Source organism: Prionailurus viverrinus, chromosome C2, assembly GCF_022837055.1.
Source record: "Prionailurus viverrinus isolate Anna chromosome C2, UM_Priviv_1.0, whole genome shotgun sequence".
Lineage (NCBI taxonomy): Eukaryota > Metazoa > Chordata > Mammalia > Carnivora > Felidae > Prionailurus > Prionailurus viverrinus.
In genome coordinates this window covers 36,721,364-36,738,038 of record NC_062569.1, presented here as the reverse complement: position 1 = coordinate 36,738,038, position 16,675 = coordinate 36,721,364, and the positions used below count along the sequence as shown (strand labels likewise).

Here is a 16,675-nt window from a genome sequence, read left to right as displayed (position 1 = left end):
TGTGGCTCTATAATTGGCAGGCAAGCAGTCCGGAGGCTGAATTCAGCCTGTCGATATGTTTCATTTGGCCCTCCAGTACTTAAAAAAATTTTCAAGCCTCCGGTTTGCCCCAATTTCACTATTCTATCTTCTTACACCCAGCCTACATTGAACGTTCATATTATCTTCTTGCCCCCATATGTATCTGAACTTTAGACCCTAATCTATAATAACCTAAGTGGAAATCACTTAAAAGTTTTATTCTGCCTATAACGTTTCCATCTCTGCACTGTGATTCAATGCCCTCCTAAAAATTATATGGTGAGGTATCAGTATCCAAGCTTCCAAAACTACTGAAGTATTCCATCTTAATGAACGATCGGTGGTGAGAAGCCTTAACATGGAGTGTATTTGGGTCACACAATATTTCTTCAGGATCCCTCCAGTTTGTTCATGCCCAAGTGGAAAGTTTCTTAATATATGAATCCTAGGGGGCAGAGTGGCAGATATCAAACTCTTCACTTTGCTTCAAAAGTCACGTCAACCACAAGGTCAACTCTACCTCCTCAAAATCAGATTCATACTCCTGGAGGCACCCTGCTTTCCTTTCCAAAAGAGCTTCCATATTCATCGTTAGCAGATGATATAGTGAGGGAAGGGAAGCAATAATTGCTGAGAATGCACAGGCTTTTACCAGTAGTTCCTTCCTGGGTCAGAGTATTCTGAATGACACCGTGCTTCACCACTGTATCACACAAATAACAATTCCAAAAGCTAGACACAGAAATGCAGCCTGGACAACCTGGCAGTCTGGGCTTCAAACAGTGGGATCCACATAATAAAGCGTATCTACCAAGATCACAAGTGGCTCCAGGGAATTTTTGCGAAGTGCTCAACAGAACAATGGTGATCAACCCAAGGAAGCAAATTCTGCTCCAGAGACCCTGGGCGTAGGGGTGGGGGTGCAGAGCTGATCCTTTTGGCCTCTGACACCAGTGGGGACCTCCTGGAGAAAAGCTGCTGAGCCTCTTCCCTGTTCCGCCACGCTTGCTCCCCACTGTCAACACACAGTCCACAGTCCACAGCATGGTCCCCCCTGGTGAAATGCCAATGCACAGGGATCGTTTTCATGGACCCGAGCTCTCACATATTCGAATCCATGTACGTACTTTCCTTGCACACACGTTTCCTCCTCCTGTGTTTTCCTTGACTTCTCTTCCACCTCCCATTTTCCAGTCTGAAGCCACCACTGGAAACACTGCAATCTCTGGAGCGAGGCCAGGCATGGCAGCATAGATCCCCGAGGTGGCACAGGATTGTGAAACAGTCACCTCCTCCCTGGGTCCACGAGATACAGGTGACTGGGAGAGCTGTCAAGCAAGCCTGTCTGTAGGTCTGGCGTACAACTGGAGGCACAAGAGCTTCTGTACCGTGAAAATGCTACAAAAACTCTGGCTGGTCACACAAACGGACACACAGCGGCTGAGACAAAAGAAATTGCCTTGGGAAAACTGGTGGGTGGAAAAGGCAGGAGGAGGAAGGAATATCAAAGGGACTGAGAGTTCCAGTGAGGTTTTGCCAATCTCACACAGAAAGAAACTAACTCGAAACTGAATGAAGGTTTCTGGCGGTAGTCAGGTATCAAAATAGTTCCCTCCCCCCTCGCTCACCTGTTTGACTGAAAGTATCTGGGGGGAAATAGAGAGCAGTTACAGCGATAAATAAGCTGTCTACACTAAAAAAAATAGTAAAATCCTCCAAACAAACCCAAACCTGTTGCAGATAAAAACCCACAATAGGCTGTTTAAAAAACTATGCTTTTGAATATACTGATCTAAAAAAATCTGAAGAACAGGCTGTTCTGCAGAACAGCTCGAGTTTCTGCTTGTGCTTTCATTTTAGAAAACAAAATGCTCATAGACTCCACAGTGGGAGGGGCTTCACACAGGGATTCAAACTCACAGAAAATGGCCACCGGGTTCGGAAACCTGAACACAACAAACAGGACACTCGGGGGACCTTCTGGGAATATACGCCACTTAACTTTCACGACAGTAATTGTCTAGAGACAGATATAACCTTTTTTCCCCGATCAGTAACATAAATCATGGCCTCCAAAGGATTTGTTTGTGGAACGCCACAATGACTAATCACCCGACTTTTTTTTATCCTCCCTAAGCAAGGGAACCTCATGGGGCGAAGAAATAGGTCATTTTTAATGTAAGGTAGCTACTAGGATTAGAGGTAAGACTCCTACTTAAACTTCATTTAAAAAAAAAAAAAAGTCCTCAAAAAGGATTTCCTAAAATAGAAAGACGCGCAAATCATCTTATCAGAAACTCATAACAATAAATAGAAAAGAAAGTCTTAAAATAGATGATGATTCAAATGTGGCAAAAAGCTCTTGAGTGATTTCCTGAAAATGTCAAAACCAAAACCAAATATCAAGAATATTAAATACACAACAAAACAGGGTAAGAGACTCACTCTGTAGCGTATACTCGTTTAAGAAAAGATGTGTTTCCCGGGTAATTAACGGTGCTTCGGTGCAAAAAGTCAACTTACAGTGTATAGTGGCTACAGAAACTCCAGAATTGCTAGACCTTGACAGGAAAAATTTCAAAGGTCACGTTCTTTTTTTAACCCTATTTACAGCACTCAGGGTAGGCCAGTTCTCTAACGTCTGAGTAAAACCCCATTCAGGGCTTCATTTCTTTGCCACCTCACTGCTGTTTCCATCTATCCGAGTGCCTTCTGCTGACTCAAGGTGGTCCTCCCATTAAAGCAAAGGTGGAACTCACATCAGTCCAAGGTAAGGGCAGAACACAGGGCAGAAAATATGGTTCTGCAGCGGGCACCCAGGAAGCAGGTATGACTCTGGCTGCTGTGAGACAGTCCTAACTGCTTCCACCCATGAGCATAAAGACAGTACTGGGACCTTGAGAAGACTTGCTCTTTGAGCTCATGTCAGGGACTACAAGACCAGAATAAACAGGTATAGGCAGGGACAGACCAGAATGCTGAGTAGATTTTTAAAAAAGGAAATCCTGGGGGCATCTGGGTGGCTCAGTCGGTCAAGCGTCCGACTTCGGCCCAGGTCATAATCTCATGGCTCGTGAGTTCGAGCCTCCAATTGGGCTCTGGGCTGACAGCTCAGAGCCTGGAGCCTGCTTCAGTTTGTGTGTGTGTGTGTGTGTGTGTGTGTGTGTGTGTGTGTGTGTGTGTGTGTGTGTGTGTCTGCCCTTCCCCTGCCTCCCATGCTCTGTCTCTCTCTGTCTCAAAAATAAACAATAAAAAAATTTTTTTTAATTAAAAAAAAAGGAAGTCCTCACTTTGGTCTAGAAGTGAATCAATGTTCTATCAGAGTTAATCAGAAATCTCTATGCCTACGTGAAAATGCATACAAGTTTGGGTCTCTTGCCTGGCAAGATAAGAAATTCCGCTTTGTCTTTACTGAATTGGTGGTCTTATTATCTAATTGTAAACAACACTACAAATAATCAGAAGTTGTTCTAACACATGAACAGGAAAAATAACACAGACAAAACGGGGCCTAGAAACAATATCCAACTCACGAAGCAGGAAGTGACAGCTCCCATCTATCTCACCTTACACAAAGCCTGCCTTCATGGATTGCTGAAATAACCTCAGGATGCTCCTCTAGGATTTAAATAGCCACTGGTTTCTCATGAAAACGCAGCATAGGATAAACACACGTATAAAAGCAGCCAGCAAAAGGAGTCAGCAAAACACAGGCATTGAAATGGCCAGTGCAAGCTGGGTCTTCCTCTTCATATTCCTTCAGAAAATATTTAATTCCTATCAAAATTAAATTATTTTATAGCGTAGTAATTTACACTGGAGTAAGAGAGAAAAAAACGCTTTAAAAAAGGAAACCAGGGGCACCTGGGTGGCTCAGTTGGTTAAGTGGCCAACTCTTGATCTCAGCTCAGGGTCATGAGTTCAAGCCTTGTGTTGGGCTTCACACTGGGCATAAAAACTACATAAAAAAAAAAAAAAAGGAAACCACCTTCTGCCTCTCCCAGTTTAAAAAGAAAATTTCTCGACTACTTTAACTGACAAGAGTCCACTGGTCAACAGGATGGAAGTTTTGCGTCATGGTGTCCTACTGTGTACTAGAAGCCCAACAGGCATTATGGTCCGCTCTCCAACAGAACAGGTTCAGCCTCTCTTTACGCTTTGCTTGCTCATTGCCATCTTCTGCTCTCCTTATAACCTGCCTTAAGACAGGACCCACCTGTTTCTGCAGAGAACATACTGGACTGGGCACTGGTCACTGGGTTCTGTTCCCAGCTTGCTACTAGCTGTGTGATCTTGAGTTAAGTCCTAGCACTTCCCTGGACTCCTATTTCTTTATCTAGAATGTGAGGAGGTTGGGCTATTTCATTTCTGAGGTTCTTTCTAGTGAAGAAATTTGAAAACCATGATTCCCTACCTCCTATTTTATCATCTCTTGATTGATTCCTAGCCAGGCTCTGTCTTTTTGTAAGAATCTTAATTTTCTCCCAAACAATCTCCCACCCTTAAATTCATACACTTGCCTCAAAAGTGTAGAGGGTAAAAGCAGAACCCAAACTCTGGCTGGTACTAGTCTGTCTATGAGGACAGTCAGATGGAACTCTGAAATCAGGATCCCTGGAAGACCTTAAACACAGAGTTAACTCTTGCCTCCCCTTTCCACCCGCTTGTCCCAGCACCTCTGTTTTTCTGCTGGAGAGGGAACAGAATTACTGCATCTTAGAGCTAGAAGGAACCTCAATAATCACTGAGCCAAACCTTCTATGGTTACAGATGTGGAAACCAAGCCAGCAAAGCTCTACAACTTTCCTTCCCAAGGTGGCTCAGTGGGTCACGGGGACAAGTCCTAGGCCTCCTGGTTGGTCTGGTCTCTCACACCATGGTGTTTTTTGTCTCCCCCAACCTCCCTATGCAGGGCTCTGGGCTCCTTCCCTCTCCCCACCTTAGGCTTCAGGGCCTCAGAGGATAATCAACAAACACTTGCTGAACACCTCTGGGCAATCCCCCTAGGAACTGTTCTAAACGTTCAACTGGCACAGTGACTCTGGGAACATTCAGCCCTGCACAGGGACAGTAACAGCTATAAAAAGACACAAATTGATGGATCTTATCAGTGTAGAAATCCACTGGTGTTTTCACTTTAAAAAGAAAGCTTGCAGCAGCACATGGATAGTAGATAAGGATAGGTGAGGGAGACAGGGGTGAGGGAGACAGGGAGGTTGCCACAAGTGTGGGGTCCTAATCTGACACCTGGCACATAGGTAATATTTATTGAACAATTTCAAGTTTGCATGTTAGCTTTGCTCCACTTGCCTCTTGTAAAAAATTCTGAGGTTACAATAATATCAAGGACAAGGGTCTCTAAGTCTTCGACCTAAAATCAGAAACACGGATCAATTTCATACTCTCTGTATATGGCTGGGGAAACAACTGGGTGTTCCCTACCCCTGAGAGAGGATGGACTTTGGAATCAAACCTCAGGGTGTGAAAATCTCATCAGCTTCCCTACTGAGCTTCTTTGCCCCAATTTCCATCATGCCAGGTTATTCTGAGGTTCTAATACAATGGCTAAAATACTGCACATAAGGTATAGAATTCACTTCATGAAAACTGCTCTGTCTTCTCCCCTTGGGCACGATGAGAACAGACAGAGAAACTCTAGGAAGGCTCCAGGCCACTGGCATCCTCCGAAAGCAAACCATCAACAGAATGCCAACAGCATTATAAAAGGATAATTTTAATAAACATATTCCAGTTATCTGATTTTTAAATTATGTGCAAGGAGCACAAAGAACAACTCAATATGAACAAATCGAATATGTTTTATATTCTCTATACATAGCTTAAACATCAATATACATATGTCTCGATCCTTTCTTGTGAATAAGCAAAGAAAACAACTAGGAGGAAATATAGGATCAGTTATTTTTTCATAGATTAAGTGACGTTGGGATAGACGAGCGATGTGAACTAGCCTAAAAATTATATGATTCCAAGATGCAGACAGGCAGAGAAATGTAATCAAATGGCAGAGATGTTTATCAACCCTAGAAAAATACATTAAGATACATCTTACTGCCACCACTAAATATGTTGTTTATTTGCCACCACACTTAAAGTTACATTGCTTTTGCAAACTCTGGGCACAGGGACAGGGTGTCACCACTGACTCCATAGGAAGAGAAGCTGACTCGGAGGCATGTCACCCCGTGCTGCTGTGGATGTGCTGTGCTGCAGACAGAGACAGTGGGGTGCAAATGCTAGCATCCCTTGACTATCTGGCACTCATTTGTTTTTATCTTATTACAAATACAATCCATAAACATTAATATACAAATATAAAACACTGGAAAATAAACATATCTCTGATAGAAAATGGATTTGAAACTGGTATATCAAGTCTCAGGTCTCTCCCTTCATCTGCTTCCTAGAAACTGGCATTTGTTAATCCTCATCTTGCACTGCCTGTTTAAAATGAAGATCTCTGTGGGGCGCCTGGGTGGCTCATTCAGTTAATTGTCCAACTTCAGCTCATGTCATGATCTCACGGTTAGTGAGTTCGAGCCCTGCATCGGGTTCTGGGCTGAAAGCTCAGAGCCTGGAGCCTGCTTCGGATTCTGTGTCTCCCTCTCTCTCTGCCCCTCCCCTGCTCACGTTCTTCTGTCTTTCTCTCTCTCGCTCTCTCTCTCAAAAATAAATAATAAACGTTAAAAAAATAAATAAAAATAAAATGAAGATTCCTAGACCCTCCCCCAAATCTAAATAATCAGAATCTCTGAGTCAGGGGCCTGGGAACCCACATTTTAATTCCCCAGGTGGAATCGTACCCATTAAGTTGCTAGTCACTTGAATTATCACAGGATAGATTAGCTACAGTGGGAGGAATGCTCTTTCTGTGATAAAATCAACACATTAAAATGAGTCATAAGGATAAGGCTTTATGTATAGATGCGTATTACACAGACATTTACATACCTATACAAGGCTGTAAGAGTAAAGGAATCAACACTTATTAACTGCCTGCTATGGTACGATCCTGACCAAATTATATATTACTCAATCTTCAAATAATCTTATTTGAGTTATAGATGGAAAAAGTTAGGCTTCGAGACATAACTTTTCTGAAGTCACAAGCCTGGAAAATGGCCCGGTGAGGTTGTGAAACTAGATTTATCTGACCCCAGTCTTCTCATTCCATTGTATTAAGCTCATATGCCCATGAAAACACACACACATACACCACATACATACTCTTTCTCACTCTTTGTCTCTCATACACATACATCATACAATACCCTTTTAGTAAAAGGCAAAAGAATTAAATTACTTTTAGAAAACCTCTTGTATCAACAGAAATGGGAGTTTTTGAAGAATTTATTCTGTCGACAGTTATTCTTTGGTCTGCCTGCTCACAACAGAATAAAGTGTATGACTACTATCAAAACCAAATTTAACAGCTGGAATTTTAGTAATCAGAAGTGTGTTTTGGGCCTTGCTGGGGTCAAGTTTAATAGTGATTCTTGATTTGTGCAAGGTACCAACTCTTAGAAATGAAACCATTTAATATTCATTCTGCAAGTCATATCATCTCACAAAGGAGATCACAAACATGATCTAGCCCTTGTCAATCCAGTGGCCATCCTGAGGCCAGCCCCCACCCCCCAGAATCTGGTACTTCCGTTCTTCCTCCACTGGGAACCCCCTTCTGCTGGCTGCTGGAGTCCTGCTCTCTTGCCAGACTCATCCTCTAGGTCCTCCCTTCATCCTTCTTTCTTTTCTCAACCCTTGCCTCCCTATATTCTCTCTCTAGAAAATCTCTCCTCCCACCTTTTCTTGTATCTTAATGACTCCCAAGCTAGCCCAGGCCCTCCTCTGAAGCACAAAGGCCCTATCTGTCAGGGGGATGTGACCGCTTCAAACTCAGCCCCTCTCAAATGCAGCCCCTTCCCACCTCTGAAGTTTCCCTCGTGGGCAGCACTGCCTAGGAAATCTCAGGGGCGGCTTTAGCTATTCGTTCTCTACTGCCAGATTATGTCAATTCTCTCCTTTGCATCTGTCCCTTTCCCATTTCACTGCTATCGCCCATTTTAGGTCTTCCCCTCTCCCGCTCTCACCTTTCCTTGGTGGACTGTGGAAGCTTTCTCACTGGTCTTCAAGGCTCCGGTTTCTGCCCTGCCTTTCCTCCTGATTGATCTCCCCATGAGCTACCCACAAGAACATGCCCCTGATGCATAGCTGTTCAAATATATTCAGTAACTCCTACTGGCTAATACATTCGTATTTCCCAGTCTGACATTAAAGACTGTACTGTTTGGCACTGAATGTTCTCAGTTTTATTTCCCACCGGATGGATGCCTCTATAGGCCAGTTCTAACTCAGCTTGATTCACTACCTTTCCCTGAACATGCTCCATGATCTCTTCTCCCCGTCTCTTTGATGGAAACTCCGCTTCCTTCAAGGACTTGCTTAAATGCCTGTTCTCAACAAAGAGTCCCTTGACTCCTAGGAGAAAAAGAGACCTCTTCCTTTTCAAATTACCAAACTATATCTTTTGGCATTTACCACACAGTTATTTCTGCATATTTTACTTCCTCACCTACATCACAGGGCCTGACAGGGAAGGGATCAAATCTGTTGAATCTGTTTTCTCTAGCACGGTGACGCACTCATGTGAGCACTCAATAAATATTTGCTGCGTAACATTTATAGAACTCCTAAAAGTTTACAAAGCACATTCACATTCAACATCTCATTTGTTCCATTTGGAGTTAAGTTTATTACAAGGAGCAGTCAAGACTTACAACTGATTTCTGTTGCTTGATGCGATTACTGGAGCTATCTCTAACTCTACTCTATAAATTAAAGTAGCTCTTACATTGCTTTACTTTTGAACACTCACAGTCCTGGGTAGCCTAAAGAGGGGAGGGGCGCCTGGGTGGCTCGGTTGGTTAAGCGTCTGACTTCGGCTCAGGTCATGATCTCACGGTCCCTGAGTTCGAGCCCCGCGTCAGTCTCTGTGCTGACCGCTCAGAGCCTGGAGCCTGTTTCAGATTCTGTGTCTCCCTCTCTTTCTGCCCCTCCCCTGTTCATGCTCTGTCTCTCTCTGTCTCAAAAATAAATAAACATTAAAAAAAAATTTAAAAAAAAAAGCTAAAGGGGAGAATTTCAAGTCAAAGAAAGCCCCCTTGCCAAACTGCTTTCCTCTATGTCTACTGGTTAAGTGCACAGATAAAAGACTTCTACAAGCAGGTGACAGTAACGGCAGAATCAAAATTTTAAAGAGAAGAAATTCCTTTCTTAAGATCTCAAGATTTTTAAAAAGACCTATATATCCTTTAGGAGTCAATCTCGAACATTCTTGGAGCTGATATTCCAGCATGTTAACAATAACAAATCTCCAACAGTTGGACAAATAATTCCTTGCTAAAAGATTGAACATGACTAATACCATGATTTTAAAAATATAGTAGTATGTTTGGTCTTGAATAGCCACGTGCCTTGTGGGAGCTCAAGAAACATTTGTTGAATGAACAAATCAATGAATTAATCTGGAGAAGACCTTATTATCGTTTATAAGTTGAAAGTATACGTTTATTTATTTTTATTCTTTAAGTAGGCTTCATGCATTGAGCAGAGCCCAGTGCGGGGCTTGAACTCATGACTGTGAGCTCAAGACCTGAGCTGAGATCACGAGTCAGATGCTCAACTGGCTGAGCCACCCAGATGCCCCAAAAGTATAAGTTTTAATAGTTGGATGGAAGTTTATGTTAAATTTGAAAAAAATGAAAAACTGCATTGAGAGGCAAGAACTGTGATATGTCAGCTACTCAGGTTTCTTCCTATCACAGATCCCACTATGACTGCTGGAGAAGCAGGGGTGAACATCAGGTACTATCTGACTGCCTCTTTGGAGTTTAGGTTGCAAGCTCCTCATGGGCAAGCACTTTGCCTTGAACTCTGTGGTCCTAGCAACGTGTTCTGCATTCAGAAATGTACACCACAAATGTAGCATGAGATACGAAGCCCTCCGTGACCTGTCTGCATTTTCACACTTTAATCCTTCACACCTGTTCTTTTTCACCTTGTAGGGGTATTGTGAGGAGTAAGTAAGAAAAAAAGAGAGAGAGAGAGAGAGCACTCTGCTGGGTTGTCGGTTCTTGCCAACACACGCTGCAAGTGTCCTGGAGGTGGGCGCTTCACATCTGTGCTCTCAGTGCCTAGCGTGGTGCTCACCCTGCAGCCTGGAGCTGGCCGCATGACCGAGCAGCTGAGATCCAAGGTGCAGTCCTGCCTCTGCTCCAGCCCACTGGGTCACCCTGAAGAGTCATTTAAACTCTCTGGGCCGCAATGATGTCTGCGGGCCCTTCCGGTCTGGAGAAGCTAGAGATCTACGAAGAGATTTACAGAAACTCCCACAACAGTCACTGGCAGAACTGGAACAAGACACCAGTCGTCCTGAAGCCTCGTTTCACTTAGTTCCCCCTGCATCACAGGGGCCTCACGTGTCATGTCTCCTTAATAACAGTTCACTGAAGTGTCATCATTTTGCAATCCCCAAATCTATTGGATCGCTGGCACAAATCATATGCCCCTTGGGAGGCCTTCAGTCCCTCAGAAAAACCGTTTCTTATTTCATACACACTAAGGAGAGATGCAAATTCGGTTACCTCAGTCAGAACACACCAGCACTAACAGTTTCTTGTGCTTTGGAAGAAATCACTTGGAAATTCTTGGTTCTGAGTCCTCCATCTCCTCCACATCAAGACCTAAAAAAAAAAAAAAAAAAAAAAAAAAAAAAGGAAAGAAAGAAAGAAAAGAAAAGAAAAAGAAAAAGAAAAAGAAAAAGAAAGAGAAAGAGAAAAAGAAAAAGAAAAAGTACAACGTCCCATGACTGGCTGCCAGGATTTGATGTTTCAACAACAGTAAGTATCATTAGCATGTGTATTGAGCACCTACTATAAGTTAAGCACCGAGCAAAATGACTGCCATACATGACCTCATAAAGTCTTCATAATACCCCTTGATGTAGGAGACATCCCCCATTTTACGGCTACACAAAAAGAAGCTCCGAGAGGTCACAGAATCTATTCAAGGTCACACAGGTAGTTTATGTTAGACCTGAGATGTAAACCCAGGTTCATTTGATTCCAAAGCCTGGGTTATTAACCTGTAAATAAGGGTTTTAAAAACTTTTGACAGTGACTCACCGTTTTAAAAAATTATATTATATAAACAAACCCCAAAGTCTCAAAACAACACTTACTGTACGCATTGCACTCTGATATTTGCCGTCCAATTCTTTTCCATATTGGATTATGTGTTTTATATCTTTAAAAAAATTCCTGCGGTAACGCACTAACCTGATTCCACAATCTTCTAATGGGTCCCTACTCTTGTTGGAAAAACACTACACTTACATATAGTACTTCACCAGAAGTTTCTCTGAAACAACGGACTAAATCCTCCTATGTTTCTTTTTAACCATGCCAACCTGACTGGAGGAGTTGAGCTTCGTAATTAGGAGAAAAGTCTTTAACCTTTAAAATATGTATAAGACACCATAACATATATCATTTATAATGGATCCTTAAAAGGAATATTCAATTAGGGCCAAAGTCCAGAATGCAATTAGTCACTTACCTACAGAAGAGAAGGACTTATAGAGTGGAATCGCGGACAGACTGAAATCTCGGGTGATTTATTATATACTCTGCAAAGAAGCAGCTTACCGCGGGCGGTTGTGTTGTACCAACAGAACAGACCTAACTACTTGCAGAAGTAAGAGGCTGAGATTGCAAACCCCTGGGGGCAGGGCCCTGCCTTTGCACGTCCCATTCAATTTCAGGGGCTTGGTGCTGAACCAAGAAAATCATCAGATTCCCTTTCGGTCAGGACTGGGGTCCCAGTCGCAGCCCGGGGGAGGGGAGCTGCGACTGTCAGCGCAGTTCCTGAGCCTACTGGACCTGAGCCCATAACGTCCCCGGCCCTTGGGTGCGCATTCCACCCCCCCCCCCCCCGCCCTCTAGCACAGCCGCGCAGTTGGGCCACTAGATGCGGCGCCACCTGCCCCGCTCTGCAGTTGACCCCCTTCCCTCGCTGGGGCGCAGGCCCCCGGGTCCGGGCACCTGCGGACGCTCGGTCTCTGCAGCTGCTCGGTTTTCCAGCGTTTGCAGAGCTCACGGCTCTGCGTCACCCTCTGCCAGCCAGGTTTCGGGGCTCCCTCCTGGGCAGAGGAGGGGTCAGGCCGGCCGCGCCCGGGGCCCCGCGTCCGCAGGCCGCACCTCGCCCACCCAGCCACGCACACAGACCCTGCGAGTGGCACTTACAGGGCTCGACTGCTCCGGCGCGAGCGCGTTTCCCTGGGGGTCCATGGCTCTTCCGGACCCGCGAGTCCGGCCGCTGCGCCACACAGCACCGCCCAGAAAATGGACGCCGGCGGCTCGGCTCTGCCGGCCCGGCCCGCCCCCGGCGCGGGGTAGCGGACGCGACCTGGCTGGAAGAGGTCGGCCCGACCCTCAGCCCGCGGGCCGGGGCGCCCGGAGAACCGCCGCGCGGAGGACGAGGCCTCGGGAGGGTGGCGGCGGGACAGGGGAGCGGCGGACGCACGACGGCCCCGCGAGGCCCAGACCCTACCTGGTGCGACGACGGGGTGGGGGCTGGGGGTGGGGAACTACGACGGCCCCAGACTCCACCAGGGAGGCAGCGGCCTCCACCTCCTTCCCAAGGGAGAACACAGCTAGGAACCCGGCCCAAGGACAACCCCGTTAAGGGGGCCAAGGGCCACTGAGCCTATCAGAACAAGGCCTGGGGCCACAGAAGGGCCCCTGGGTTCCAGATCGAGGTCCCAGACGGCATCCAAACCCTGCGCGTTGCAGAGAGGCAGGATTCGGAGAAAGTCGAGCGCAGTTTTATTGTAATCAAATTCTCAGAAAGAGGGTGTCACCTGTGCTTTCCCATGGCTGTCAGGAGAGGCCTAGATAGATTTTTCCCAACGTGGTGTAAAAAAGCATTTCACGGAAAAGAGCCAGTCCTCTTCCTCGAATAAAGGGCACTGACTGTCTGCTAGGATCTTTCTTCCAAGATTCGGGGACTGCTCCTGAGAAAGTATTTACCGAGGCCTGCCACAAGCTTGCCTTGTGGAGCTATCAGCCTGGATGGAGCAGTAATGCGCAGATTTTGTTGGCTTGATTTTGTAACAAAACTCATCCACGTTCCCCACGCTTTGGTAGTATGAGTCTTACTTTAAATTTTTCTCTAGCAAAGATTTACTGCAAGGTTACAAGTTAAAAGGATCAAAAGCCTGTTATGTGGGACCCAAGGAATTTAACAAAAATCCCCTACCCCTGGACAAGCAGAGCAAGACTAACTCCATTTTGTGCTACACCCACCATCTCATGTATAACCCCCACATGACCTACTTATTGCTTAAGACACTCCCCCACCCTAGTCAAGCCGCTGAGCACATCCTTACTGGAAACCGGCTCATATAGGAATGCAGAACCCCTAACCGTCAAAGAATGTAAACCCCGCCTTTTACCCGCCAAACTTGCGCGCCAATTCTTAAACCCACCTTTTCCCCGCCAAACTTGCGTGCTAATTCTGACCAGAGTGATAGGCTAGTTCAAACAGTTACTATAGGGTAAATTGTAATTCAATTGGCCACCTGCGTGTGGACTGACATGACTATGCAACTTTCTGTGTGTGTGTGTGTGTGTTACAATCTCATTGGCCACTGGCCCCTGTAAAAGTGCTACGCCTCTTAACCTAGGGGCCCAAGTCCCTGCTCTGCTTTGTCGGGTATACTTGGGCCCAAGCTCGAGCTTGCAAATAAACCCTCGTACGTTTGCATCGGTATCGGCTCCTTGGTGGTCTCTCGGATTCGAAATCGGGGGCATTACAGTTACCCTGTTTTCAGCTTGGAATACAGTGTTTGCAGTTCTGCATCTCCATTCCTGCCTATATTTGAAGAACCGGATCATGGTGAAGAATAAAGGAGATTGCAATATTAAATACACAGCCAGCATAACATTTTATGTAATCAAGGAAAATATATTGACTTGAAGTCAAGTTAAAGACTTGTGTAATTTAAAAATAAAGGCAGGGTTTTGAAGGCGGGCAGTTTGGGCAACATGCACACACATGTACATGAGCAGTTCCCGACCTTCCCAAAGCCAAGTACCCTCTAGCCTTTCTCTGTAGGCCACATGTTTAGAGAGATCTATTCCACTAAATTGCGTTTATTAACTAATGATTCATCTTCCCACTTGAAAAAACAACAACCCTGCAATGTTTTTGTGTAAGTAACCACCGATCAGAGCTTCTACAAAACTTGAGCCAATCCACTGTTAATGGTGGATTCCAACCTAAAGAAACTTGTGGTCTGATTGCAAGTTTATGTGTTTCCATTGAGGCTTTTGGAAACTGAAAATCATTTGGCGACCACCCCGCCCCCCCAAGAAAATTGAGGCATGTGAATTAAGAACCACGGGTTGGAAAGTGCCGGTGTGAGCCATGACTGTCTGTGCTTTCTTAAGATTGGGAGATGGGAAGTGGTAGAACAAGGCAATTTGGCTTTTGGATTCTGCCTGACCAGGTGTGAAGCCCACCTTTGTCACTTAGAAAGCCACTCACTGTGTGGCTTTTAGGCAAATTACTTAACCTCCCTGAGCCTCAGCTTCCTCATCCATAGAATGAGGCTACTTTTAAGATTACACTTACCTAATAGGGCTTTTAAATAATTAAATGGGATAATACCTGTGAAGTATCTACAATACTGTTGGGCGCACAGTAAGCGATTTTTAAGTGTAAACTGTTGTGGATGCTAGCGCTGAAATGGGATAATACCTACCTGTGAAGTATCTACAATACTGTTGGGCGCACAGTAAGCGATTTTTAAGTGTAAACTGTTGTGGATGCTAGCGCTGGAAGGGCAATTATTTCAGAGCTCTACGTTCCTACCATCCAAGCAGTAAGAATCATAGCTACATATGTACAGCAACCTTCACACCCTAGAAATTTTCCATGGGCAAGCTGCCAGGGTCACATGGCGAGTGACATAAAGGCATTTAAACACAGGTCTGACTCCACAGTCCACTTTCTGTTCTGCTAACATGTTCCAGGTGGTACCTTGACCAGACACTGTCAACAGCTTGTTAAGGGTGAAATCGGCTCTGGCTTTCCTAAGAGGCTTAGCAAGTGAATGGCTCCTTACATCCACTTGGGAATTCACAAACAGTGGCATTTCTCTCTCATTAGAGCCAAATGTTTCTCCAGAAGCAAGGAGATTTCCCCAAATTGTTATTAATAACTAAAATATCATGGCAACAGTTTTGAACACCACAGCCGAAAACTTACATAATCAGCCTGTCCTTCAAAATTTTCCACCCTTCCTCATAACCAGTCTCAGATTCTCTCTCTTAATCATTCTTTTGAGTAAGGGGAACTATCTGGAAATTTCCAGGAACATCCCAACTTGTTATGATTTTATTCTTTTCTCTGAAGCTTTTATTCTTTTCTCTAAGTTCTCTTCCCCAAACAACTAAACGTGATTTGTTTTTCTATATCTTTATACTTTTCAGTTCAATAATTTGCAAATCCGAAAAAAAAAAAGTTCTAAGACTTTCAAGATCCTCTCCTCTTAAATGTCTACCAGTTCTTCAACATCTCCAAACCATGGCTGCCGGTCCTTTTCCAGTGGCTTTTTCTAGGAGGCTTTCCTCGTTTTCTACCTCATTTCCTTTAATCACCACATGATTTCTGCTATGCTACAACTACATGCTTGCATTTTCTGATTTAGGACTATTGACCAATGTAACATTTACTGCCCCCTTCTCTCTCTCTCTCTCTTTCTCTCTTTCTCTCTTTCTCCCTTTTTTAAGGTTTCAATATTATCATAATGTATAAAAAGACTCAAGTTTGTCTCTTTTTAAACCCATTTCCTTCCTTAGTTTCCCGCCATGGGTTAGGAATCTATAACTCATTCTTTTTCCCATATTTGCAGCACTTTGTTAATCTGCTGTTTTACGTTTCTTCTCTCTTTCCCGAATCCTGGCACTCACCAAATTTCTATCACTTGGCCTCCCTTTATGTAGCTGCTTATCTTTTCCCTTTAAGCATCTTAAAAAGTCCGTGTTTGAATCGTCTTCTCTAATCTCTACCACATTCCTAAAAAGGCCTCTTGTGATGGTGCGTTGAGAAGTCTACCAAAGCCCCTGAAGAGGCAGTGTTTAGAACAGGGGCTCTAAGGCTCCTGGGAGCCAGGCAGAAGTAATATGAACTGGGGCCTGCAGAATTAATTCATATCCCGCCTAAGTGGGAAATAGCGTGGTTACTACCCAGCCCCAGATCAATTGTTGCCACGTGGGAAGGCCAGATCTGCAGAATTTCCCAATGAAGCCAAAAATCAGGACTTTTATATGAAAACCTATGAAATGTTGACTACTTAAACAAACAAACAAACAAACAAACAAAGGATTCTGAATCTGATCAAGTCTCCAGCTGTAACTATCAATTTACAGGAAATTTCTGCAACAGAAGAACATGGAAAACAGCACCGATGAATGTAGTCATCAGATTTTAGACTGTAGACAACCCTACAGGTCAAATAGTATTTTTTCAACAATTTTTTTATAGCAATAGCAAGCATGAAAGAAAGCAG

General features: G+C 44.4%; 1 protein-coding gene across 14 annotated transcripts in view; it reads right to left on the bottom strand.

The window, feature by feature from the left end:
• The window catches only part of ZBTB38 (zinc finger and BTB domain containing 38), a 170,999-nt gene that overhangs the window by 67,926 nt on the left and 86,398 nt on the right, over positions 1–16,675 (bottom strand). For 6 of the 14 annotated variants that reach the window (XR_007155499.1, XM_047874299.1, XM_047874298.1 and 3 more), the window contains one exon: positions 10,686–10,784. The exons of 3 other annotated variants lie outside the window; for them this stretch is intronic. Coding sequence is in view for 1 of the 11 variants with exons in the window: in XM_047874295.1 (XP_047730251.1) it covers positions 12,345–12,389 (45 nt within the window). In the remaining 10 variants the exon portion in view is untranslated. Of the gene's footprint in view, positions 1–10,685; positions 10,785–11,658; positions 11,984–12,344; positions 13,288–16,675 lie in introns of those variants that run through there. 5 more of the 14 variants (XR_007155500.1, XM_047874301.1, XM_047874304.1 and 2 more) reach the window with 5 other exon arrangements.